At 39.1% G+C, this 24,841-nt stretch overlaps 1 protein-coding gene across 3 annotated transcripts; it reads right to left on the bottom strand.

The window, feature by feature from the left end:
- Positions 1-643: 643 nt before the first annotated feature.
- On the bottom strand, positions 644-24,834 carry NPAT (nuclear protein, coactivator of histone transcription). Of its 3 annotated transcripts, none has more exons than XM_065831513.2 (18): positions 24,686-24,834; positions 21,007-21,125; positions 19,442-19,502; positions 17,922-17,994; positions 17,407-17,447; positions 16,203-16,433; positions 15,644-15,725; positions 14,735-14,867; positions 14,148-14,239; positions 13,977-14,064; positions 12,204-12,300; positions 11,547-11,678; positions 9,086-10,777; positions 7,277-7,392; positions 7,076-7,184; positions 5,861-5,918; positions 2,853-4,008; positions 644-1,975 (listed from the first exon to the last, which is right to left on the bottom strand). In XM_065831513.2, the coding sequence occupies exons 1-18, from the start codon at positions 24,720-24,722 to the stop codon at positions 1,898-1,900; spliced, it is 4,395 nt and encodes a 1,464-aa protein (XP_065687585.2). In that variant the 5' UTR covers positions 24,723-24,834; the 3' UTR covers positions 644-1,897. The 3 variants fall into 3 exon arrangements, with proteins under 3 accessions (XP_065687585.2, XP_065687595.2, XP_065687577.2); XM_065831523.2 differs by having other exon boundaries at positions 11,553-11,678; positions 15,644-15,728; XM_065831505.2 differs by having other exon boundaries at positions 15,644-15,728.
- Between the last annotated feature and the right edge of the window lie 7 nt (positions 24,835-24,841).

The following is a 24,841-nucleotide window of genomic DNA, read 5'->3' on the forward strand; positions in this document are numbered from 1 at the left end:
TTAGCTGGGACTTAAGACAACTGCTTTCTTATTTTGATGTGAATTTCAACAGAAAGTCATCTTTCCCTGCTAGTTGTCCTTACATTTTCTTCCATAAAGTAAGGGGCATAAATACTTTAACTGGGATGTAGTAGGATCTGCTTCTTCTGGGAAGGACTGTACTTGTAGAGGTAGCAAAGGAACAGTGGGGGAAAACACTATGAAAACTCTCCCCTCATGCTGTCACACCTGTTCTTCTAAAGATTATTTGCCATATGACAGCAGCCTGCTTTCTCCTTTGAAAGTGTAAGTAAGTGAACTGATAATTCACATCTTTAGTAGTACAGGATCACCTGAACTGAAAGACAATGGTGGATTTTGGCTGTCCCATGAAAGAGCTACATCATGTCTCAAATAAATAACAAATCTGCTTAAAAATAGCACATATAAAAATACCATGTATCAACAGACAGAATGCCATTAAGCATGAAATGCCACCATGTAGCAGAGACAATTGTTTTTGCCATTCTGACAACTGCTGCTATTAGAACGTAGTGTTTGATACTGAACTCTTGTCAAAAAATGACTGATCAACGTGACTTTTCTATACAGTGTCCGCAAAGCTGCTTAGTGGACTTAAAAAATATTAAACAAGACACACAACTTCTTATTAAACCAAAAATATTTATTCAAGCTGTAAATGCTATGCAGTATTTAGTTATTGGATGGGTTTAATATAAACATCTACTGCATAATATTTGTTCCTTAGGAATCCTCATAAGCTACCTGAAACATTGCCCTGTTGCTGTACAGATCTCTTACAAAAAAACTTGCATCTTTAAGACCTCAACAATTTGAAAACAAAGGAGGAAAGACCAGTAGAGAAGGTTCTGCAGTACTGGAGCAAGGCTTGGTGTGGTAATTTTCACCCATGCTAATTTTTATGCAGATGGAGGCTGAGCTTTTCCTGTACCTGTTTTGAAGAGATTTTCTACAACAGCTATGAAAATTCAACATTAAACAGAAAGATGAAATGCAAATTTTTCCATGTCTGACTAATAGCATGAGTGACATTAACAAATGCTTTCTCAACAGTACAAATGACAGTTAAAAGAACTGACACTTGCAACAGAACACACTGAAATTCTGGTCTGGCTTTTGCTGCAGTGTCAGCATTCGTACCAGGGTATGGACAGGGGGAGAACCCGCAGCCAAGTACATGGTTTGAGAGCAGCTTCTGCATTCAAATGACATAAATGACATCCTCTGTAGCAAATCCGGTAGAGAGATGAGACGGAGACAAGTGTAAGTTCCTATGTGCATGACTGGTTGGGAAAAGCTTCATTGGATGAGAAATAACCACTGGAGGTTTTACTGGCCTCACGTGTAGTTACCTCTTTCAAAGCCTCACATTGTGGGTTTGACGGCAATGAGAGGAGAAAGCGTTAGTATGAGCCCATTACAGCCAAAGACTGAGTCCCTTTGGGATTCAACAAGACAAGGCAAGCGGCCAGGTTGGCTGCCCCGTCTCACAACAGTGAACTTCAAACGCCTTCAGACTCACCCCGTGGCAGCGATCGGCTACAGCGGTTCAGAGGGGGAAGTAGAGAACGCAGCAGAACACAGACAACGTGGTCTAACAGGAAACATACAACTTTTCTTAACATTACATTTATACAAATTTACAATTTTGCAAATTAAAGGGCTCTATATTACGCAAGTGCTTTTTAAAAAATAAACATATACCAACTTAATGATATTTACACTTAACAACCTGCTTCAGAAACAGCATGATTTTGCTATAAAGTGAAAATTCAGTGCACTGAAAGTGCAACTCACTCCTCAGAATTAACTTCTCTTCCCATGCAAAACCTCAGCACAATACTCAGCTTCAGACAGTCACAGTTCAACAACTTTTTCATTCATCGTAATGCAGAGACAACAGGAACTTGTCCACATCCATTCCTGCTGGAAAAGAATTTGGTAGCTTCTTTTTCTGTGGGAGAGGAAAAGAAGAGCTGTGTTAAATACCACAGAGTCTGTACACATTCCTTTTGTCCTCATCCTCCCATCTGCTTTACAGACACAACTGCACAAAGCCCACCCAAAAATCAGACACCAAGGTACTGTGTGTAGCCCCAGGGTACGAACAGTGGGGCTGGGGGACAGGAGCAGCCGAGCGCTCACCCACAGCAGCGCCACAGCCGGAGTTCAGCCCCGCGTGGCCTCGCAGCCCTTCTCACGTGTGCAGTACGAGTAACTGAGCATTTTTCAGTTATAGTATTTCACTTGTATCTTATAAATTATTTTTAGTTACTAAGAACCTATGTGTACTGAATGACAGAGTTGCACTGTCCCCTTTTTGATTATTTGCATACATCACCTTTTCACATCTCACACCTTTGCTATTTGCCATTAAATCAAATCCCCACCTCAAAGGCCCGGTGCTGTAGACTGAGAGACTGGGAATGCACAAAATGTGAATTCCTTGTCCTGCTGGGAAATGAGGAGGCAGGAACAGGCTGAATTTTACTAAGACCTATTTTGAATTTGGCCTAATTCTTACATTCAATCTAGAAATTTATACTGAAGTTTGAATTTAGAAACTCATTCATGTTTCAAGAAGTAGCTTGGTTTTCATAGGTATGTGCAGAGTCAGCAGGAGTTACTTGTGTGTGTCTGAAGACTCTGCTAATCTTAAGAACATCAATAGCTCACGGTAGGCTCAAGAGGCAAGGTTAGTAAAACTGACAAATATAAACAGGATGTCACGAATCTGGATTAGCAGCTCTGAACTATCCCATTATAAATAACATATATACACATCTAATATATATTTAGAATTTTAAATTAAAAATAAATGCCTGACTTGCCTTTATTTTCTTCTTTTTTGATTGTGTTGGAGAGCTTTGAAGGTCTTTCCTATTTGCAGAACGAGAATTTCTCTCGCCCTCACTCAAGTCCTCCAGTTTCCTTTTCTTTACCGTGCTCCGTAAAGATCTGAACTGTTGCATGTTGTCCTTGAGGGGAGTTGCGGCGCTAGTCCTGGCGATGGCCGCTCGTGACAGGATCATGAGTGTGTGCGCAGCCATGCTGACGCTGTTCTCGCTGCCCGTCTCGCTGGCCGGGCTGCAGGCGGGCAGGTCTGGCGTGGCAGGGGGCACCATCACTCTGGGGGTCGCGCTGTCCTCGCTGAAGCGCCGACAGGTCGGTGTCCGTACGCTGTCTGTAGTATCATCCGTGTGCCTGTCCCCGACTCCAGACGGCGTACGGGGTACTGGCAATTCTCCGTTTTCAACTGTTTTACTAGTCGGGCTGTGCCACTGAATGTCTTGCAGCATTTCCACACACTGTTTAGTGAACGGACTTGACAGGCAAAGGCCTTGGTTGGAACCTTTAGCTGGTTCTCGCTTTGGCTCCTTTGAAGACAAAGAACCGGACACGGAAGATTTGCTAGTTCCGTTTGACAGCGCCCCTTGCTTTTTGTTCAGCTCTGGCACCGAAGTAACTGTCTTCTCATTCCACAAGCTAACGCTTTGCTGGCCATTTGAGAGTTTGGCCGTGTCCTGGTTCTTCTGCTTTTCCTCACTATCTCTTCGTAATTCATTTTCTTTATTTGCGGTAGTCTTGTGGAAGGGATCTGGTGGGAGCCCTGCAGTTGTCACCTTCCGCTCGGGCTGTGGCTCCTTTGCAGATGTGCTTCTGTTGCTGCCAACTTCTGGCTTACACAGAATTCTGGGCAACGTTTTATCCTTCTCTCTCTTTGCTGACTGTGCTTTAGCAGAGGATGATGCAGAGTCAGCAGCAAATGAAGCATTTTCATTTCTTTCTTTCTGGGATAAACTCTTAGTAGTTTGAATTTGGGTGTTTCCTGCTGCAACAGGTAGGACGTTATCAAAGCAAAGGACTCTCCTGTGACTTTCACTTTGTCTTGAATTTGAGCTTGTGCTCTCTACTGGTGCTACAGGTAAGTTATCCTCTACCTTCCTCGCTACTTCTGCAGTGATAATCTTGTCTGAATTTCCAGTCCTGAAAATGAGATTAAAATACTTCAGCAACATACTTGTTCTTACTGCACAAGTTTATTTTGGCTGGCTCTAAGTCCTCACCTGCCCCTCAAAACACCCCTTTAAAGCTCTCTCCATTCTCTAAATGTAAGTATTTTATCAGTGTGCAAAGATCAAGAGCAAGGGATGACAACTGCAGAAAGCTTCAGAGAAGGCCAAAAAAGGATGACAAAAAGGTATGAAACAGGGTCTGTACAAAGAACAATGAGGTAGACTGGGGCTTTTTAGCCTGGCAAGAGAGATGACTGAGGGGAAATGCAACAGAGCTCTGGGGAGAAAAACCCAAACAAATAAACAACAACCAAAAGGAAACTATTCGCTGTATCTTGCAGTGGAAGAATTAGGGGCATCAAGTAAAACTATTATCAGGTTCAAAACAAAACTAGGAGGTTTGGACACGGCATGTAATTGAGCTTGGGAACTTTACCCTGGGATATTTGTGGATGCTGGTAGTTTGTCTGAGTTCAAAAAGAACCTGAGCACGTTCATGACTGCACAGTCCATCGTGAAATCTGGTTCTGGCTCTGGCAGCCCTTGGAGATGGAACAGCTGCCTGATATCACAGCTTGTGTGCTTTGTACTCCTCCATGCACCTGCCGTGGGTGACGGGACACAGAGCAAGAGGAAGAGCTTGGGCACTGATGAGAACACACAGACTTCTCAGGGCTCCACCTGCCAACCAGCGTCACCAGTGTGACAAAGCCACCACTGCACTGTAGTGATGTCAAAGAAAAAACACTTCTACTCTGTCAGCTCACACCACGGCTACATCTGTGCTGCCTTCCTGGCCTACGCTGCACTGCCAAGAGAAGCTTCTGCACGCATTCATCTCTGCTAGTCAGATTCTCCCCATGCAGATAAGCCTTTTTGGCTTATAAAAGGAAAGGTCAAATTAACTTTGTGATGGTGACTTTGGTACCTTCGGGGTGGTAAAGCTGGTGCAGGCTGTAGCAGTTTGTTTGAGATGAGACAGAAGGTAGAAATGAGAAATTACATTTTGCTCTCTTTGCTATGCAAAACATATGCCTAGAGATTGACTAAAATTAACACAAAGCTGAATTTTCAAGATGACATTATCCCAAATCTTGCTTCTGTGGCTTTTTAAGAATCACAAATTTTTACATGCATGTATACTATATACCTTGCTATACACTGGCTTATTTTTTTAGTAAGTTGACTTTATTGTTCCTGTTTTCCTCCACTTCTCCAATATTTTACCTGAGTTCTGGATAGGTTTTTTTTAAAGTATACTTTTACAATAAAAGAATGTTTCACTTCTAATATTTAAACAGAACATCTTATCTCTTTCTACACTCTTGCTCATTCCAACATCCTTTTGTTTCCCAAGTCCGTTAATGATAAAGAGTTACCACCAAAGCCTTGCTTCCTCCTCTCTCACTTGCCCAACACAAGACTAGTACCTGTCCTGATTACAAATTAAATTATATCCAAAAGGGGCTAGTCATCAAAATCTTTCACTAAATGTAAGAGGTAATTTCTGGTAGCTTGGACTCCACTCAAACAATTTTTATTTGATGATTGAGATGGGTGTAAATAAACACAAAGCCACACAAAATTAACAGAGGAACAGTAACGGCAGAATTCTAGCACAGGCTTGTCATTAATAACGCCGTGGTATCAGCACTAACACAGATCTGCATCAATCCTCCTAGCAGACAGTGGGGGGGGGGGGGGGGGCGCGGAAAAAACATGTATTGCTTATGACACCATTAAAAAATTCTGTCCTCCTCCCAGTCAACACAGGATGAAGAAATTCATGGCAGGAAAAAGTTTGGGTACTGAGCACTACTGACCTTTGTGTTCGAGAATTTGTGTGGTTCAAAGGCTCAGCTACACTTGGTACCAGTTTTCCTGAAACAACAGATGAAGCATTAATAAACTACCATATTCCAAGTAAATCATCTCAACGCTAGTACAATGTCATCTGTAGATGTGGCACTTCAGGAGATGGTTTAGAGGTGGACTTGGCGACACTAAGTTTATGGTTGGATTTGATGATCTTAAGGCTCTTTTCCAACCTGAATGATTCTATGATATTTCACTTGACAGAGAATTGAAGAAAAACCCAGCAACAAAACTTTGCCATAATTTTCAAATTTACAGATTAATAGATTAGCAAAGGTCACCAACTAAGCACAAACAAGAAGCTTTTTTTGCTGTCTACACTTAGATAGTACATAGGCCTGGCAAGACAAAACCAATTAAGCTGGACTTGCAAACGCACAGCACAGATTTCCAAGTATTAACAGAAGCAAAATAACCACAGGGAACTCTCAAGTTATCCGTCAGCAAACCAGCATGCAGACTACTTACACCATCCTAGCTTTTGTCTTAATTTGCAACTTCATTCTGCTTTCATTTTTATGTGTAAGACTACTCTTTTTTAAAAGAGGTAGACAGGTTAATGCACAAGTTACCCTCATAACTCAATTAATATGTTCAATTATTTTTTCTTCACTCCCTCTCAATACTGAGAAATGAATGTAACTCCAGTCTTGTTTCAATTTACTATTTAAAGAAGCAAAGTCTCAAACATACAGAAGTATACATCTGAAATAAGAAACAGAAAGAGTGCATTCTTTGTATAAATATGCAATACTTCTATTATGTATTTTCCTTGATAAATTTTTAGAAATGCTGACTCTTCTAATAACTTCTGTATTTCCACGTGGTTTCATTTGACGGCAGCAGTAAACTGTAATTACAACCAATAAGATGACAAATAACAAGAAATAAAAAAAAAGGTACTTTAACTGCATTAGAGCCTTGAAACATTAAATTTCCAAAATAAGCTTGACCCCAAATCTGGAATTATTTAATATGCCGGGAGTCTTCTTCGTAAATTGAGCAAATATAGTTACTAATTGGTTACAGGCCTCTCTCAAAGCCATCCCAGCAGTTACCTGGCAGAGGAGCACTAGTATTTATAAAACGTCATCACTCAGAACCAACATGCATTTAGAACCCTCACTTTTCTTCTGCCCTTCCCCAGAATGCCAGGTGGGTACCTGTATTAGTCTTGTTTCTTGCTCCAGGAATCTTTTGTGATTTGGGAGGGATGGGAAGTTTCGGGACACTTCTGTTGCATGCTGGATTAGCCACAGGCATATGGAGAACCTTGGAAGAATCATAATATTCCGTTACAATTTACCAAAAGACCACTTATCACTTCAGTTTTAATTTTGATAAGGTTTATTTGGATGCGCTACCTGGCGGGCAGGTGCTGAGAAAGTATTTCCATTTTGTCCTACTACCGAGAGAGGGATCATTCCCACCATTCCTTGCAAAACAGGCTGCACTGGAGATGTAATTATAATGGCAGAACCTAAAAAACAAAGTGTTGAAATCATACAGAAACTAAAAGACTGCAGTGAAATAAAAGCTTGAAGTCAGGATTTCTTAAAATTATGGATGGTCAAAGCTATGGCAAGAAAAGCTCTGGGGTTTTTTTAAGAAAACATCATCCTAACCATATGTCACTACTAGAAAACTGGGTAAGCAGCCATTCATTTTGGTTTAATTTGGATTCTTTAGTTAAAGTCTGTTTTCCTTTTTAAGAAATGGTTCACAATTAAGCTTGAAGTATAACATATCTATGTTAAGGCTTGAACTTTAAATTAATTTATTAAAAAAAAAAAAACAAACAGAAAAGGTAACATTAAATAGCTCACTTTGCTGCTTAACAAATATTAACTACTATTTGCATCCTATTCCCTACAATGAGCACACTCAAAAGCTGTTAGTGGAATCTTTTTCTTCCAGTGCACCCATAACCCTTTCCCCTTATGAGCACACAAGACATCAGGAAAGGTTAGTTTTGTCTGTGTGTAGGTATCTAATGTACATTCCTGGCTTGTAGGAGGTTTAAATGTAGAACACAAAGACTTTAGTTAATTAGTGGTTTTGAGATCAGCTGTTCAAAAAAAACCCACAACCAAACATAAAGAGACTAATTTGGACTATTTAAGCCAGTTTCCTACTTAACTGTTTAAACCATTGTTAAAATAGTTGTTTCACATTACACTAACGGGTTGTAAGAGTGTCGGCGAGATACACAGAAATTACAAAGAAAGGAAACTATTATAGAACATTAATTGAAAAGTGGAAAAAAGAAAATAATCAAAAAGTGAAAGAAAAACTGATTGCACACAGTTCTTCAGTTACATGAGCACCATCAGGAAAAGTATCAAATGCAGAAGAACGGGCAAACTTTTATTTCTTTCCCTGTGTAAAAAGCCCAAGACAACAGTTGCATAAATAAATCATCCTGACAGAAAAGGCCAAGACGCCAAGATCCCCCATGTTTGGCTGTGCTGACCTCTGTCTGACCACAGTGAAATGAGTACACACACAAATTCAAGGATAACTGTGACAAGTTTTTAGTTTTGGAAAGAAACCTAAAAGTGTTGATTATAACCAGCTTATAGTCAGGTTTAACAATTCAAAAAGCACTTAAAATTTTATCACTGTAGTAATAAAAATGCTTGCACCAGCAGAGATTCTATATAATGGAAAAAAATAAAGTTACACTTTTAAATTTGTCCAAATGTACTTCTAGCGTAGACCAGTACCAAAACAAACCAAGAAAGTAAGTTTGGAAGGGGTATCTACATCCAGCCAGCTACCTAAACTAAATATAGGTTCCTATAACGCAAAGCATTCTATTTATAACAGGAATATTATTAAAACAAACAAACTGCTTAATTTAGCTGAAACAACAGAATCTTTTGTATTATAAGCCAAAATATGCTTCCTGAATTTAGCACTGCTAAAATCATAGCATTTAGACTTCTGAAATATGAGGCTATGTTTTCCAAAGCAGCCTGCTCAATGACTCTTGATTTTTATTCCATTTTAGTAGCAACTAATATATTCAAAAAATATAAAACTCCTGGCTAGTTTCAAGGGGCAGATAGAGCTGTGTTTAAAAAAAATCAGTTTACTTTTCATGTACTTACCAGAAAAAAAGAAAAAAAAGGCAGCTATATAAACCATACATTTTCAAATAATAAGATTACCTTGTGGGAAATTTGGGGAGACAGTCTGGTTTGTTGCAAATGCATTGCTGGATCTAGGAGGAGTCCGTAACTGCTGCACAGCTGGAGCCTGGGCAGCAAGTGGCATAGAATTGCCGGGCAATACAACCACATTTGACGGTGTCACAGCTGTGCCCAAGGCAGCTGGGTCAGTCACACATGTGGCTATATAAAGGTTGTTGGAATTGCCAAAAGCTGTGCTGGTGGCTGGCATCAACTGTATAAATCCCCCTTCCTTGGAGAGATTAGTTTTATCAGCAACTGCAAAAGCAGCAGAGTCTTCATTCTGAGCGTTAACTGAGGTGACCACAGGATCCTTAGGTCTAAGCACAAGAAGATTCTGCTCTGCCAAAGCCGCATCCACGTTTTTTTCTGTCTCTTCTGAAATCAGGCATTTGGACAGGCCTGCACTTTTGGCTGGGGATTTGGCTGGAGAAGACAATATTATAGTTGGCAAATTTTCTCCTGTGATACTGGAAACAGCATTATTTAACTCTGTGTCTGATGAAATGAACGGATCATCGCTGATGATGATCTTGAGGGACATTATATTGGAAGGATCAACATCCATTGGTTGACTACTAGAAGATATATCGCTGATGCTTTTGGCCTCAGTACCGGACTCCTCTGCTGGGGATGCAGTTTGTGGGGGAGGAGAGCAGCATATTTCAGATGTAGTAAGATTATTTTCAGTGGATACTACAGAAATTTCTGTACATGCACCATCACCAGAAGAGAAATACATATTATCAGCATCTACTTTTGTAGAAGATGAAGGCTCTTGCATTTCCCCTTGTGTTCCCTCTGAGCTTGACAATGCTGAAGGGAGGCTGAAATCTTTCTTAGAAGGCTTATCAAGTGTATGCTGATCATTTGAATAAGGTTTGTTACAAGTATCAACAACTTGAAGCTGCAGCTCTGTTTTGACCAGATCTGAAACCTTCCCTGCAGGCCTGGCAGCACAGTCCGACTGTGCTCCCTGTTCCTGACAGGGAGAGCGGGGGCTGCAGCTCCCCGGTAAAACACCAGCTATGGTAGCTGTACCAGTTGTTATAGCCTGTTCTTTTCCTGCATCTGCTGATGGGTTAGAAATTGAAGAATTGTTTTTTCTCAGCAGTACACTGTGGCCAGGGCTCCCATCAGAAGGGCTTTTAGTGAGTGTGTTTTCAGACAGTGATGTATTCGGTGATAAGTGGCATTTACTTCCAGAATGTGTTTTGTTTTCACTGGCTCTAGTACCTTCTGCCAATGGAATCAAAGAAATCCGCTGACTACCAGAATGAGCATATTCTAGATTAGGAGCACTTTGAGCACTCTGACTTAGTGGGCCTTGTGCAATTTCCACAGCTCTTTCAGTGTCAGACACTAACACAGACGCCTCTTTTTTATCGTAAGAATCTCCGCAGCGCTCTCTACATTCACCACCAGGGCTCTGTCTCTGGTTTGGTGCCGTCAAACCAGGCACAGAGTCAAAAGCAATTTCAAGCTCTCCCATATGTTCAGGGGTAACGGTTTCAAGTACTTCAGTCTGCTTCCTTGGTCTACTATGTCCATGCAACTGTTCGTTGGTTGCATTTTTCTTAGCCACATCATCAGTAATGCTGGTCTTCAAGGCACCCGATGCTTCTCCTGACGGGAAACCTTTACAGGACAGCGATTCTCTAGAATTATCACCTGTAAAACAGAGAATTGGCTCCATAATTACTAGAACAGACACAGTATTTTGGAAGTAACTTATCAGTTCAGTGGAAAACTGTTTGACATGAAACTAAGTGGGGATAATGCTACTCATCCTTACTTTCAAGATGAGTGGGAAGTATATGAAACACATGGCTAGATTATATACATTAGGCAATCTGGCAAATCAGTTGTACGTAAATAGTAAGTGTTAATATGATAATGGCTCAAGTCACTACACCAGACTTCCAGAAGCACAGAAAACATCTCAGAATAAAGAACTCTTGGCTCTATTTCTTGTATACTTTCACTACTGCCAAGAACAGGGTAGACAGACTAAACGTACCTTTTGTCCAGCGTAAGACTCTTTATGTATTAATTAACCAATACATTACACAACAGAGAGAAAAGATTTAACTGGTTAGATGCAAGATACTATCTTTCTTGATGTGTTCCACAATGAATACTGCAAAGTATCTCTGTTTTGAAAGAGAAAACAGTTTTGCAGATATCCTGGTTTAATTTAGGAGCTTATAATGTATACCTTGTAAGTACGCTGATGGGCTACTGTTCAATTTATAGACTGAACCTTTCTAAAAGACTAGGTCTATCCACATATTCATGCAATGTAAATATCAGATTGGATATTACCATTGAAAACAGAAAGATTTTGAAATTTACAAATTGTCTGAAAATATTTTCATATGGAAAAGTGAACAGAGGAGAAGAGGTCTTCAAGAAAACAAACACAAAAAACAACACGTACACCTACTAGTTTCTTCTGTTTCTAAAGAACTTCCAAGAGTTTCCAGGTTATCCTCCTCCACCAGGATTGCATTTTCTACTCCATTCTGACCAGAAATACCAGCAGGTAAGTTCTTGTTTACCTTGCTCTTTCCTATTTTTCAAAATGAAGAATGATTAAATATGTTATTTTACACAGAAAAGCGGTTATTACACTTTAAATGAAGCATGGAGATTTCAAATTCAAGAAATGCCATCCTAAACTAAAATAACTGTTTTTCTATATTCATTATAAATCCAGAAATAGCATAAAAATGTCCTTATATTTTATGTGAGGATATCCCTGATCAGATAAATAGAAAAATTTTACAACAGTAAAGAAAAACAAGCATGGACTATCAAACTTTAGACCAGAAGAGTCTAAAATGACAGCAATAAAATGATCACTGACCCAGCACAAAACCAGAATTTCAGCCACAAGAAAATCCCGTGCTTTATAGTCATGTATAATTGCATATAAAAATCTAATTCTGAACTGAGGGACACAGATGCCATACAGTCCGTTTCTCTTGTAAAAGAGGCCAGCTGAACTACCTTTGCCTCTTCAAGTAATACTTAGGAAAACTTATGATTCATGATGCTTTTCAGTAACAGCACAACTGAGAATAATACACCCTACCGTAATCAAACAAGTCGAAAAGTGCCTGAAAAGCTGGATCCGATTCTGTCTGTTGTAGAATGTCCTGTATGGCCTCTTCTGACATATGGATTTCACCCTAAGAAAAGACAAGACATACAGAACTGTTAAACAGTTACTTCGACAACTTCAAGTAAAGACATGAGTAGTTTTATCTTCAGATTGTTTTTAGTTCTATTACTTCTGCTCAGCACAGAAACATAAAGACTAATGCTGGAAACATTTCTGCCACAAATTTAATGGCTGTTAAAAAAATATGAGTGATTGCAGTTTATGAAATGAAGTCCCCCAAAACCCAAACATCTTTGTCAGACATTACACCCTGCACATACATATTGGACTATTCTCTACACGACAATCAGCATTGTTTAGAAGGCCTAAGTCTCAGGCTACGCTGGCGGTTCATGCAGATGGTATGAATACTGCGAGCCTGCACTAGCCAACCACTGGCAAAAAAAAAATCCCCAAATTAACCCTTATTTCCTGGTTTTGCGTATATCCAGAAGACAATGCTAAGCCAAGGGAATATTTATTTCATTTACCCATTACATGTTCTATAATATAACTTCCAACTACTTTTCTGTGGAAGACAGTTGGAAGGACACTGCTCTAAGGTTCCTTATTCAAGCTGACTTGTTTGGTAGCAGCCCAGGAAGAAAATTAGGAGGACATTCAGAACATACTCAAGTGTTCAAATATAAAGCTTCTCCTGACTTCCTGGAGATTCCCTAAGCACTCTATGACTTTTGGTATCATGGTTGTAAAAGTGGATATCACACCTGAGATGCTTGATTATTTTGTCTCAGCTACTCTGACTAAACCAAGAAAGTGCTTTGATTTTGTTCTGCTCAGAAACGTAGAGCACAGCTTTTTCACTCTGTATTTTGACAAAAACTGACCTAAGAAAATAAATTACCAAATGACAGAATAACAGCTTTAAGAAACAGACACCTCCACTTCATAAACAGGTAACTGCCTCTACTCTCCTACCCATGAAAAGGGTCATGAAGATTATCATTCCCTCATTAAGTCCCCTTTATAACTCTGTGATTGCCAGCTCAAGGGTTGTATGAGAATGAAGGGAGTACACTTGAAGTTTAGGTTGAAGAAGCAGAATATACATTTCCTCCCAAAGCAAGACAATATTAAGTTTTAAGAAAAAGCATCCTTATTTAGGCTCCAAAGACAATTTCTCTTGCTGTACTAGACAATCCAAGTTTATCTTACAGCAAATCAGAAAATCAGATCAGACTAAACGTGTTTGGAGATCACGAAGTATTTTAAATTCCTTTTTCTTTTACAAGGCTAATGATCAGCTCCCCAGTCAGAAGATGGTACCTGATCACTGGTACTGAAGATGCAGTGATAAGCAGGCAGCTGGTGACTGTAGGTAACAGCTGAGCACTGCCGAGATGATCCTACTCCCTCGGCTTCTGACCCTGCCACTTGCTTATGCCATCTTGTATGGGCAGGGGGAATGAATTCAGAGTGCTAAACTGGCTCAAAATTAACCCCAGCAAAATACCAATATCCTGTCAGTTGAGCTCCTCCAGCCTGCTCAGCACCACACAAGATCAGAGTTAATGCCTGTGCAAGGGAAGCTGTGGAACCGCCTCTGGGCAACAGCTACTGTTAGACAGACTTAGCTGTATGGTAAAACAAACAAATAGAAGACAAAGAAGAGAATAATCTCAAATATCATCATTCTCACACGCCTGGTCTTCCAAAAACATAAACAGGACAATCCACACCTACCTGAAGTCCAAGGATTTCATCAATTGAAGTCTCCTGTTCCGTGGGACCACTGTCTGTCTGTTTAGGGGCCTGAGTGACATTGGCATCACTGGAACACATTAGTCATTAGTTCAGAACTCAAAAATAAATGAAATAAGAATACGTATCAAGTTTAGAGGTTCCTTTAATTACCTGCCCAGGATTTTGTTAATGTTCTCAGCAAGCTTCTCCTGAAGAGATTTGTTGCTCAAGATTTTTTCTCTGGCATTTTCAATAACCAGTTGCTGCAAAACATAGTGTTAAAGTGGTCAGGTTTCTATTTTCATCATCACTAGAAAAAGAGCAGGAATTTCCAACTTACTGCTAAAAAAAAAAAAGTCAATTAAACACAGAGAACACTCTTTATAAAAGAGAGACAGCCAATTTGCGACTGGATGACACTGCTATGAAAATCCCAAAACATTCCTGTACTTCTATTCTCCTAAAATATTGCAAGGCTTCTTGTGCTTTCTGATTTCCATTCTCTAAAAAATTACTGTATTCTGACAGCTTTCAGGCATCTTAGCAAAGCAAATAAATCAAGGAAAAAAACCCTCTACATAGCCATGCCATCCTAACTAGTTTAGTACAAACAAGAGCTAGTTCAAATACAAAACAATACATCTATCTTCTGAAGTCAATTTCTATAATAGCCAAGACAAACAAGATGTAAAAGACTAGTTCTCCATAGTCTGAATGTGTTTCTTCAATGTAAATACCTTCCATAAATATATACTCACTGGGAAGTTACCATCTATGAATTCTTCAAGCGGCTCACTTTCTTTTTCTATTATTACTTCCTCAGGGTCTTGAGAACTTCTAGTTGCTGAAAGAGGTCCAGAAGTTGCGATGCTTTTCCTCTTCTGAGATTCACTGAAACATTGCAGGAAATTGATGACGTATTTTGTGAGAACATAGCAAACAATATACTTAATGGTTAGTAAAACAAGTGTTTCTCTTCCTTCTTAACAAACGAAAGATTTTAATCAACAGAAAATTAACTACATACTGGAAATACAATAAAATCTGATATTAATACCTGTTACATTATGTCATATGCATATATTGTGTCTCAATTTATAGAGGTTACAAACAAATGTACAGACTGTGGGTAAACAGCACAATGGTAAATTGAATTCCATGCCAACTATTCAATATTTTCCCCTGCCCAGTATATGCTACTTTAACTGGTGGTACAGGTTCTCATTAACTGCCACTCAAGAAAAAGATGTGAGCATCACCACTGAAAATAAAGATCTCACTAGGAGCAGCTGTTGCCAAAGAAGCAAACAAACATTAGGTTGCGTAAGAATTCAGATGCTGAATAGAAAATGGAAAGTTTTTATACGAAATCAGGAATATTAAATCTCAGGCTCCAAAATTATGTCTAACACTGGAATAATGTGAAGACCAGTTACATGGAATAAAGAAGCACAACTAGACTCCTATCAGTCTAATGTGATGTTCTCTGACTTTCCCTTTCTTTGTGAAACATCACACACTGGCCACTCCCAGTGGATCTTAAATGTGTCGAAACACTCTACCATCTAAGAAAATTTACACTAGAGGTCAGAACACCGCACAACCACTAAACAATCTTAAAAACAAACAAAACCAAAACAACCAAAACCAAACAAAAAACTGTTCACCTTTTCCGTCTTCCTGGAGAAAGCAAGTTTGAATGAAGCTTTCGGTCTTGTGATGCTGGAACTTGAATGTGTATGAAATCTCCTGCTTTATAAAGAAAAAACGGATCATGATGCCAGTAGCTTTTCCAGTGACATCGTTAAAGCACTACAGAAATCTACATACCACTTACAATGTTCCAATCAATTCCTGGAAATTCATATAAAGTACTTTCGTATTATCATGAAAATGAGAACCATTCCTTTTAAATACACCCTGAGAAAAACATCCACTTGATGTTGATCATCCCTATTTGCTAAAACAAGTGTTTTCGGTGAGAACACAGGACAGAATAACGACAAAATAATGCTCTTCTGATCTCTGAACTCACATTAGCAAGCAAGTATGGAAGAGCCATTTCTCTTTTGGGCACTCCAAGCCAGTCTGGAGAGCTATGGCAATAGAGCACGAATTTTCTGGAATTTTTTTGGTGGAAGATGATTAGCCTTGTTCTTAGAAAACTTCCATCTATATCCATAGATTTTTTCACCTTAAAAAAGGTTTAAAATGTGTGCAACTTACTGGTGATCTTGCTCTCTTGGGTTTGTGATGGGTGCACAAACAACGTATTCAGTCTTGTCTGTGATACGCTTGGATTTACCGCTGGTCTGTGAATAACTTGAGAGGAAACAACAGGAGAGGAATTCTGTGGCCCTGACGGATGGGCTACTGACAACAATCCCAAGTTTGCAGGAGCTGACTGCTGAAGCATTCTCTGTCTTTTCATTTCTACAATTCCACTCCTTGTACGTGCTGGAGATAATAAAGATACAATGAAAACATGTGATAAAGGAATTTTTAAAGGTTTCTGATTTTCCAAGACCTAATTAAAGATGCTCCACCGAAACTCTTTTGTTCTTCAAGAACTAATTAGTGAAACTCAAAAAGTTAAGCCTTCTGTGTTACAGGTTTGAGACAAAATAATTCAAAACATATAGACAACTTACATGGACATTGTAACCATGCTTGTATCACTGCTTCAGTATTTACAGGAATAAATCATAAAAAAATTATATTTAATTATGTAATATACCCCTCATATAATTGACTTTAACTGAAATAGCTAAACCAACGTAAGAGGTCAAGTTTATTTATCAGACTAAATCTGAAATTTAAATAACAGACCACCTGATACAGTGAATCTCAGATCCAAGAACAATCACTACCTATATTTCACATTCTCTGTTCTCACACTTTACTTGGAAGTCCTACAGAGCGAAAAATTAATTTTTAAGTAAAATAAGTTTTCTTTTTTGAGAGTTCATTTGGCAGTTTCTGTAATGAAAGAAACAATTCTAGATAGTACAAGTATCCTTCCATATCTGGCTTAAATATATGTTTGTATACATACAAAATAATTGTTCCGAGATGGTGATAAATCTTTATATTAAATCAACAGCTTCAGGATTGAAGCACCAGCTTTTAAATATTTTAACTGTGTAAACTTCTAAAAAGTTTTCAACAGAGAAGAAAGTGCTATATAGAGAATTTAAGTCCTTTGCAATAAGCTCAGCTTTTCTTATTTTTCTTTCTTGATCATTACAGTAATCCACAGACCCCACTGAGGACAACAGACATGCTGAAAAAAACACTGCACAAGAGACTTGACAACACTTTGAGAGTAAGGATGTTTTACTGATTGCTGCACCATTCCCACATTTTTTGCCAAAACAGGTGATTTGAACATAAAGCCTATTGATCCCATGAAATTGGCTCAGTTACTTACTCCTTTGATTAGCAGAAAATCCTGTGGAATTCTGCATGCTCCTAAAAAATAAAGCAGGCGTCATAAATAAAAGGAGCATAAGGGAAACACTCAGCTACACAGCACAACAGTATCTATTATGTGGTTAATGTCAGTGTGGTCCCAACCACACATGACTTCAGAAAGCTTCCATCTACTGATTGTTATTTTTTCAAACAACAGTCACAGATCCTCCAAATGATGCTTGCTACATTTTTGACCAAGTAACCACAATGGTATCAGATTCTAAATGAGTCATACTATATGGTTTTATTACACGAAGGCCACATACACTAATGCCCTCCTTATCCCCTAGTCCTGCTTTAAAATCTTGAAATGTTTACTCACCTATCAACTCCCACGTACCTCTTTTTCACCATCTCTCAGAGGCAAGAGAGCGCAAAACCATTCTCGCACAATGATAACGGGAGTTGCTCAACATAGAGACCCACTCTTAAGAGTGAAATTTTACTTTATTGATTTCAAAACTATATTACCTGATCTGAGAAAGCGTATAGTCTAGTTTTTTCCACAGAGATGACATCATTGCTGGAACTTCATTTGTTGTTTCTAAAATAAATCATTAAAAACAAACAAACCAACATTTTAGATGCCTAAAACAGATACATTATGAGAAAAAGTAAAATCACAAGCAAAAATAATTATGGGGTGTTTCAGACATCATATAACTTTAAGTGTCCAGTCACCTTCTTAGTATTCTGTTAATTAGAGAGCCCTAACTCCTAATTTAAGAATTTTGACTGATATGAACACACACTCATCATGGATGCAGTTCTCAGTTTTAGAAACCTAAATGAAATTGAGGCAAAGACATTCAGGATGATAATTCTTAGTGGAATCTGCACATTGTCTTGACTTCTGGTCAAACACATGCTAACCTAACCTAACTCACTTCTGGAAGTGGTATTCATATTCCCAAGTCACTTGTGTGCTTTTGAAAACCATAACCTGGCAGATGGGCCTTAAGATGTCACCCAAACAGGTAAGAACACTTGGTATTTTTGAAGCACAGGACATTAAAGTACAAATGGAAACATTTGTTTTTGAAGTTTTGAAGTTTTTCAAGGTGCCAAGTACAAAGTATTTTGAAGAAACTGTGTTTGTATCTTATTTACCATTTCCATTAATCCTAGTGTGAAAGGAATAAAACATTCAGAAGTGTTCCAAACATGATATATCTTAAAATACAAATCTTAGATCCAAGCACCGCTAAAATCAGTAACTGTTGTTAAGCCCAGGAAATGTTCCCTGTCTCTAATACTCATACAAAAAAAAAAAAGTTCTTCTGAAATCATTGTAATTAGTTTTAAAGAAAAGACAAAAAACATTTCACACAATAGGATTCTTCCTAGTAATTTCATAGAATCGCAAAATATCTCAAGTTGGAAGGGATTCATACGGATCATCAAGTCCAACTCCCTGCTGCTCACAGGACTACCTAAAACTAAACCACATGACAAAGAGTGTCATCCAGACGCTCCTTGTACTCGGACAGGATTGGTGCCGGGACCTGGAGAGTCTGTTCCAGTGACCAAACACCCTTGCTGTGAAGAACCTTTTCCTAATGCCCAATCTGAACTTCCCCTGATGCAGCTTCATTCCATTTCCATGTGTCTTATCGTTGGTCACCAGAGAGCAGAGATCAGCACCACTCCTTCCTATTTATAGTACAAACCATAAACAGTGTAATTTTACAAGCACAAACTCAGACATTTTGCACACTTTATCATATCTTTGTGCTTTACTACATTAGGAGTTCTGCCCAAATTTTAAGCAAAAATATATGCTGGCAAATCCAAACTAAGATCATCAATTAATTTTGCTCACAAGACACTGATCTAATTGACTTGTCTGCATAGTATGGAAACCTTCAACTCCTAGCACAGATTGTAGATTGTTCTAAGTCTATATACAGATGGATATATTACCTCTTCCTCAAGGAGCTCACAACAAATAAATAAGGAAAATAAAAGAAAATCTCATTCTGAAGGCTTACCTTTTGTTTTCATGGCTACATATTCATTAAGGATAGTTGTCAAGTTTTTTCCACATAGAGACTGGGAAAAAAAAAATACTGATCTTAGCATTTTCACTAATAAGTTACATTTTGTCTGCTATACCATATTATATTTAAACAGTTCTGTAGAAGACTACACCATGCTGACCCTCAACATAAGGAACTGGACTTTATGCTGCTGCTGCTGAGTTGTCCCAAACTAGGTAGACAGCAATCTATGGAAAAAAATGTCATTATGAACACAAAATCTGAAGTGCTTGATCTCACTACACAACACTGGTATAGCTGTTAGAGCTGCACGACCTTCACTCACCTTTGTTATTATGGAATAAAAACATGAAAAAAATTAATATCTGTAACAGTAATGAGTATGTATCATCATGGAAGGCATCATGCTATAAGATGCAAATATGAGGAGAACTTCTGTCTAAAGTAAAATTCTTAACAGTCACACAGAATTAACTTTCACACCATATTTACTTGTTCTGTATTTTAGGTGAAATGAAGATAATCAAGATTTTAAGGTGACCACTATCATTTGTTTTACCTTCTTGTCTGGTTTCCTAGTGGAAACTCTACAAGGTATGACAAATACAGCCCTTTATTGCAAGTATTTTGAGTTGCAGTGAGAATTTTTTCTTAAGACACTATTGCATGACAACTTTTCCATAAAAATGGAAAAACGCTTCTACTGAGAAAAGGACAATAACGAAAAGCTTTAAGAATCTGAATAATCTATGTACATTTGGTTTTTCTAACTTTTGCTGGCCACAGCTTGGTTCTAAATTCCTTACCCCCAAAGTACAGATTAGAAGAATGAAATGGAAAAGGAGGAAGAAGATGCACATATCAATATTAAAATGTTGATACACAGCAATATCTAAACTCTGTAATTTGTATACTACTTTAAAAATCCCATTTTGTATATGTTAAAAATTAAAAGTATCTAATTACCTGGTAGCTACGTGCAAGTGTCTACATATGTAGCTACACACTGCACACCAAAAGTTCTACACTTCACCTGGGACAAAGCAGATGTCACTGATCAAAGAGGAAGTTGAACTGAAACACAGTTTTTGTCAACAAAATTTAGTAGCCTTAGATAAAGCTGATGTGCCTTACCTAAATATTAAATATGTACCCAAAATTAAACACTACTAACTGCTGTCATGCCTAGGATAGGAAAGCAATCTCCAATATATTATGAGAGCAACCCTAAAATGATTAAAACCCTTGCAACACCCTTCTACAAATCAACCTCAAAGCTAAAAAGACTAAACCTAATATGTTGAAACCAATTTGCATATTTTACATTTAAATGTTTTTTACTAAAGTTGAATACTAGAAACCAAATAACTGTTAATATAACAGGATTCAAAAAAAGCCAAACCAAAACAAAGAAAAACAACCCCAAACCAGAGTAGACGATCTAATTAAACATTTTAAGTAGCATCTGAGAAGTAATTGTTACACTGAGAAATCTCAATTTGCTTTTCCATGGTTGAAAGACAATCTAACTTTCTGCTTTGTAAATATAAACTCACCAGCAAGCAGGCTGGAATAAACCCATCCTCTGTACAGTGCTCTGCATATTCTTTCAAATCTGAGCTTTCCAAAATAAATTCACGGCAGGTAGCTAGGAGCTTTTCCTGTTGTAAATACCCTGCAATACATCAGATGGAAAATTTTACTATTTCATTCATTACTTCTGCTCAATAGTTATCAAAGCATTAACATAACCAGCCGCATACCGTATTGAAATAATCAGGTAAAGATTTGTATGTTAGACAAAGAAAGCAAAGTTATTTTGAAAGAACATGTATTTTGCAAAATATTTAATAGTTAAAACCAGAAAGAGCATGAAATATTATTGATATTACACTGTATTTACAAACTATTCAAGGCTGAAAGTGAGGCAATATGAACAATTCCTGATAGGTCTTCAGTACAGACAGTATTGCACAGACAAGAACACAAAAGTCTTGGCTCAGGAGGTAAACTAACTCTCACATGGGCTGAACAACCTAGTTTGATAATTAAATAGAATTCTACAATACTTTCTTAGCAAAATGCACGGCTATGTAACAATAACTCTCCACACATCCTCCCGTTCCAAACCAGGTAAAACCTGTGCAGCTATTAGAATGTGTATAAAATTGTACAATACCGATTTTTTTAGTAAAAAGTCCATAACAGAAAAAGGCTCCCCCCCACTTATTGTAATTTCCATTTCTAATAGACGTACAGGCTGCAACTTGTGTTCTGCACACCCCCCCAGGACTGAGCAGTTACCTTAACAGGAAATATATTGAAAAAGTTTACTTTTCTAAAATTCCGTTTGTTTTCTAAAATTCCATTTCTCAGCAAATATTTTAAGCCCTGCTTTAATCTTCAAACACTCTAAACATTAAAAGACAGAATTAGACCAACCTGAATGAAGGATTCTAGAACAAAGAACCACAAAAGAAAATATCTTTCTTGCCTGTAGCAGAACTGAACATACAGGATTTTAAAGAAAGGATAAAACGTGCCCAAGTATGCAATGCAGAAGATAGATATATATATATATACACACACACATACATTAGCATGTCTGTTTCAATGGACCCTCAAAATGGTCCACCTCAGTTCAGGAATACCTATAGAAAAACAGAGCCTTTGAGTTTGCATGAAGACAAATGCCCTTCAGCAGATCTGAGTATAACTGGAAAAAACAGATATTATTTCAGACACATAAGTCCTCGTTCAGGTCTTGAAAAATAAGCAAAGTTGGAATAACCACCATGAGTTTAATCACGATGTACGAGCTGGCCTATCTGACAGAAAACATTAGTGGCACCCTTGGAAAGGAAAGGGCTGTCCTAGTTATTTTTTACAATACATTTAATGCAATTATACACCAGTCTTATTCCTATCTGCTGTACCATCCACTGTTGGCCAGGATGTGAGATGGGGTACTCAGGCAGGTGGAGCTTTCATCTGTGCCGCTATGGCTGTTCTTACAATCAAACTCATCTGGACATTTATGTAAAAAAATTGCAACTTTTCTTTCTTGAACCTACTACTACAGTATTGCAAGAGATGACCAAATGCTTGTTATTGGCACATATACCGATTTCCTGCAAAATAAGGCATTCTAAAGTTCAAAAATGCCTGAATTAAGATAATCTGTGCAACTGAACTGCTCACAATCTTTAACATCGCCAAAAACAACTTAAAGGCACAAAAGGCATAGGACCTTCTGAAATAGGAATGATTTCATATTTTGTTCTGTCTTAAGAAATGTAGAGATACAAGTCCAACTCACAGTACACATTCACTCTTACATTAATTAAAAAAAGATAAACTTTCTTCTTATGTATTTTTCTATAGGTGAGCTCATCTTATAATTTCAGTTTTGTTTCTTGAACCAATAATCATAAACCTTTGCAGCACCAGAAAGACTTATCTAGAGAAGAAAACAAAACAAAAATTTTTAAAAAACCAAACATAAACACACGCACACACAAAAATAAAAACAAAACAACAACCAGAGAGATGGAAGAGGAGCAGCACTGGGAAGCCTGTTTATCCACTCAAATTCAGAGATGCCTCATGGAAGAGGAATCCCTATTATAGGCAGAAATAGCAACAAGGAATATCCGGTTCTACAACCTTAAGTTGCTGAGAATTTTTCTAGACACGCTGCACACGCTGGGCCACAACAGACACAAGACAGAACAGATCATGCTTAGTATTACCACGATTATATAGAACATCTGCAAGTCACTGGTAAGTATGCGAGATAAGCTTTCTACCCATCAACTTGTAACTTCATTGATTTTTTATAGAAAAGTGCAATGAGAGATCTCCCTTGCATGATTTTAAATCTTTTACAATGCATGAAGTTCCTAAAAATCCTCTATTACTTCACAACAATAGAAACATTCATCTCTTACTAGGCATGTCACTCAAGACAGTAGCAAGAAACATTGCAGGTAGTATTTAAAAATAAATTGTGCTGAAGGAACACTAAAGAAAAGATTCAAACTTAATGGCTTTGGATTCAAAAAACTTGTGGAAAACTGCAAACAGAATCTCGTAATGCAGCCTGCCAGAGAATCTTGGCACCTGTGCCAACAGATGCTTATGTGTGGGACATAAATATGTGGGTCATATTTTTGATTACCATCCATTTGTTCTTATCTTTGGCAGTATCCAAATAACCCAAAGAATGAAGTAAGTAATAAAAAATATAAAAAAAATAAAAATCACTGCCTGCTGCCAATGTCCTGAACACACTTATTCTGTGTCTTCAACAAACACTGAGCAAACCTGGACTGACAGGTGACAGAAACCGGAAGGAAAAGAAAGATCAGCTGAACCTCAACCCAGCTGCCTCTGGTGTTGTGGATCATCCTTGTATTACTAGAATCATAGAATCACAGAATGTCAGGGATTGGAAAGGACCTCAAAAAATCATCTAGTCCAAACCCCTCGCTGGAAGAAGAACATCTAGATGAGGTTACACAGGAATATGTCCAGGTAGGTTTTGAATGTCTACAGAGAAGGAGACTTCACAACCCCCCTGGGCAGCCTGTTCCAGTGCTCGGTCACCCCCATTGTGAAGAATTTTCTTCTCAAATTTAAATGGAACCTCCTATGTTCCAGTTTGTACCCACTGCCCCTTGTCTTATCATTGGTTGTCACCGAGAAGAGCCTGGCTCCATCCTCGTGACACTCACCCTTTACATATTTATAAACATGAGTGAGGTCACCCCTCAGTCTATCCCGCCTGCAATCAGGCACTTTATGAACCCCCTTCCCAGGCCTGTCCGCAGGTGCACACCGGACACCGCCGCGTTCCCGTGAGCTCCCGGAGAACTCGCGTTCCAGACTGGCCGGGGAGCGGCACAGCCCGGCCCGCCGGGCTCCACTGCGCCCGCGACGGCTTCAGAGGCCCCAAAGTCCCTCAAGATCGCGCTGCATTCGCTCCCCGCTAGAGACAGGCCCGGAGGAGGCGAGCAGACGGCCCAGAGGCCACGGGGCCCGGGATTCGCCTCGGCGGTGACAACCCGGCCTGGGGGAACAGGCGCGACGCAGTCGAGGGTCAAGGGCGCAGCCGCCCGGCTCTCCCGCCGCGCCCAGGGCGCTGCCAGCGGCTGACAATCCCCGGCAGAGCCCCCGGGGCGCGGCTGCCGCCTCCCCCACCCCGGAGACCACGCCGCGCCCTCACGGACTCACCCAGCACCAGCCGGGCCACGTCGGACGGCAGCAGCATGGCCCGAGAGGAACGGGGGGAGGCGAGACGCGGCTCCGGGCGGCGCAGCGCGGCAGCCCCGCCACCCAGCCGAAGGCGCGGAAACTCCTCCGGCCAGCGCCGCGCCCGCCCCTTCCGCC

This window comes from Patagioenas fasciata, chromosome 1 (genome assembly GCF_037038585.1).
Source record: "Patagioenas fasciata isolate bPatFas1 chromosome 1, bPatFas1.hap1, whole genome shotgun sequence".
Taxonomy (NCBI): Eukaryota; Metazoa; Chordata; class Aves; order Columbiformes; family Columbidae; genus Patagioenas; species Patagioenas fasciata.

Coding starts and splice junctions, on each gene's coding strand:
- NPAT (XM_065831505.2), bottom strand. CDS start 24,722: ATGCTGCTGCCGTCCGACGTGGCCCGGCTGGTGCTGG. Junction 15,729..16,202: donor CCAAGAGAGCAAGATCACCA/GTAAGTTGCACA, acceptor TTCTTTATAAAG/CAGGAGATTTCATACACATT. Junction 1,976..2,852: donor CAAAAAAGAAGAAAATAAAG/GCAAGTCAGGCA, acceptor CCTCTCCCACAG/AAAAAGAAGCTACCAAATTC.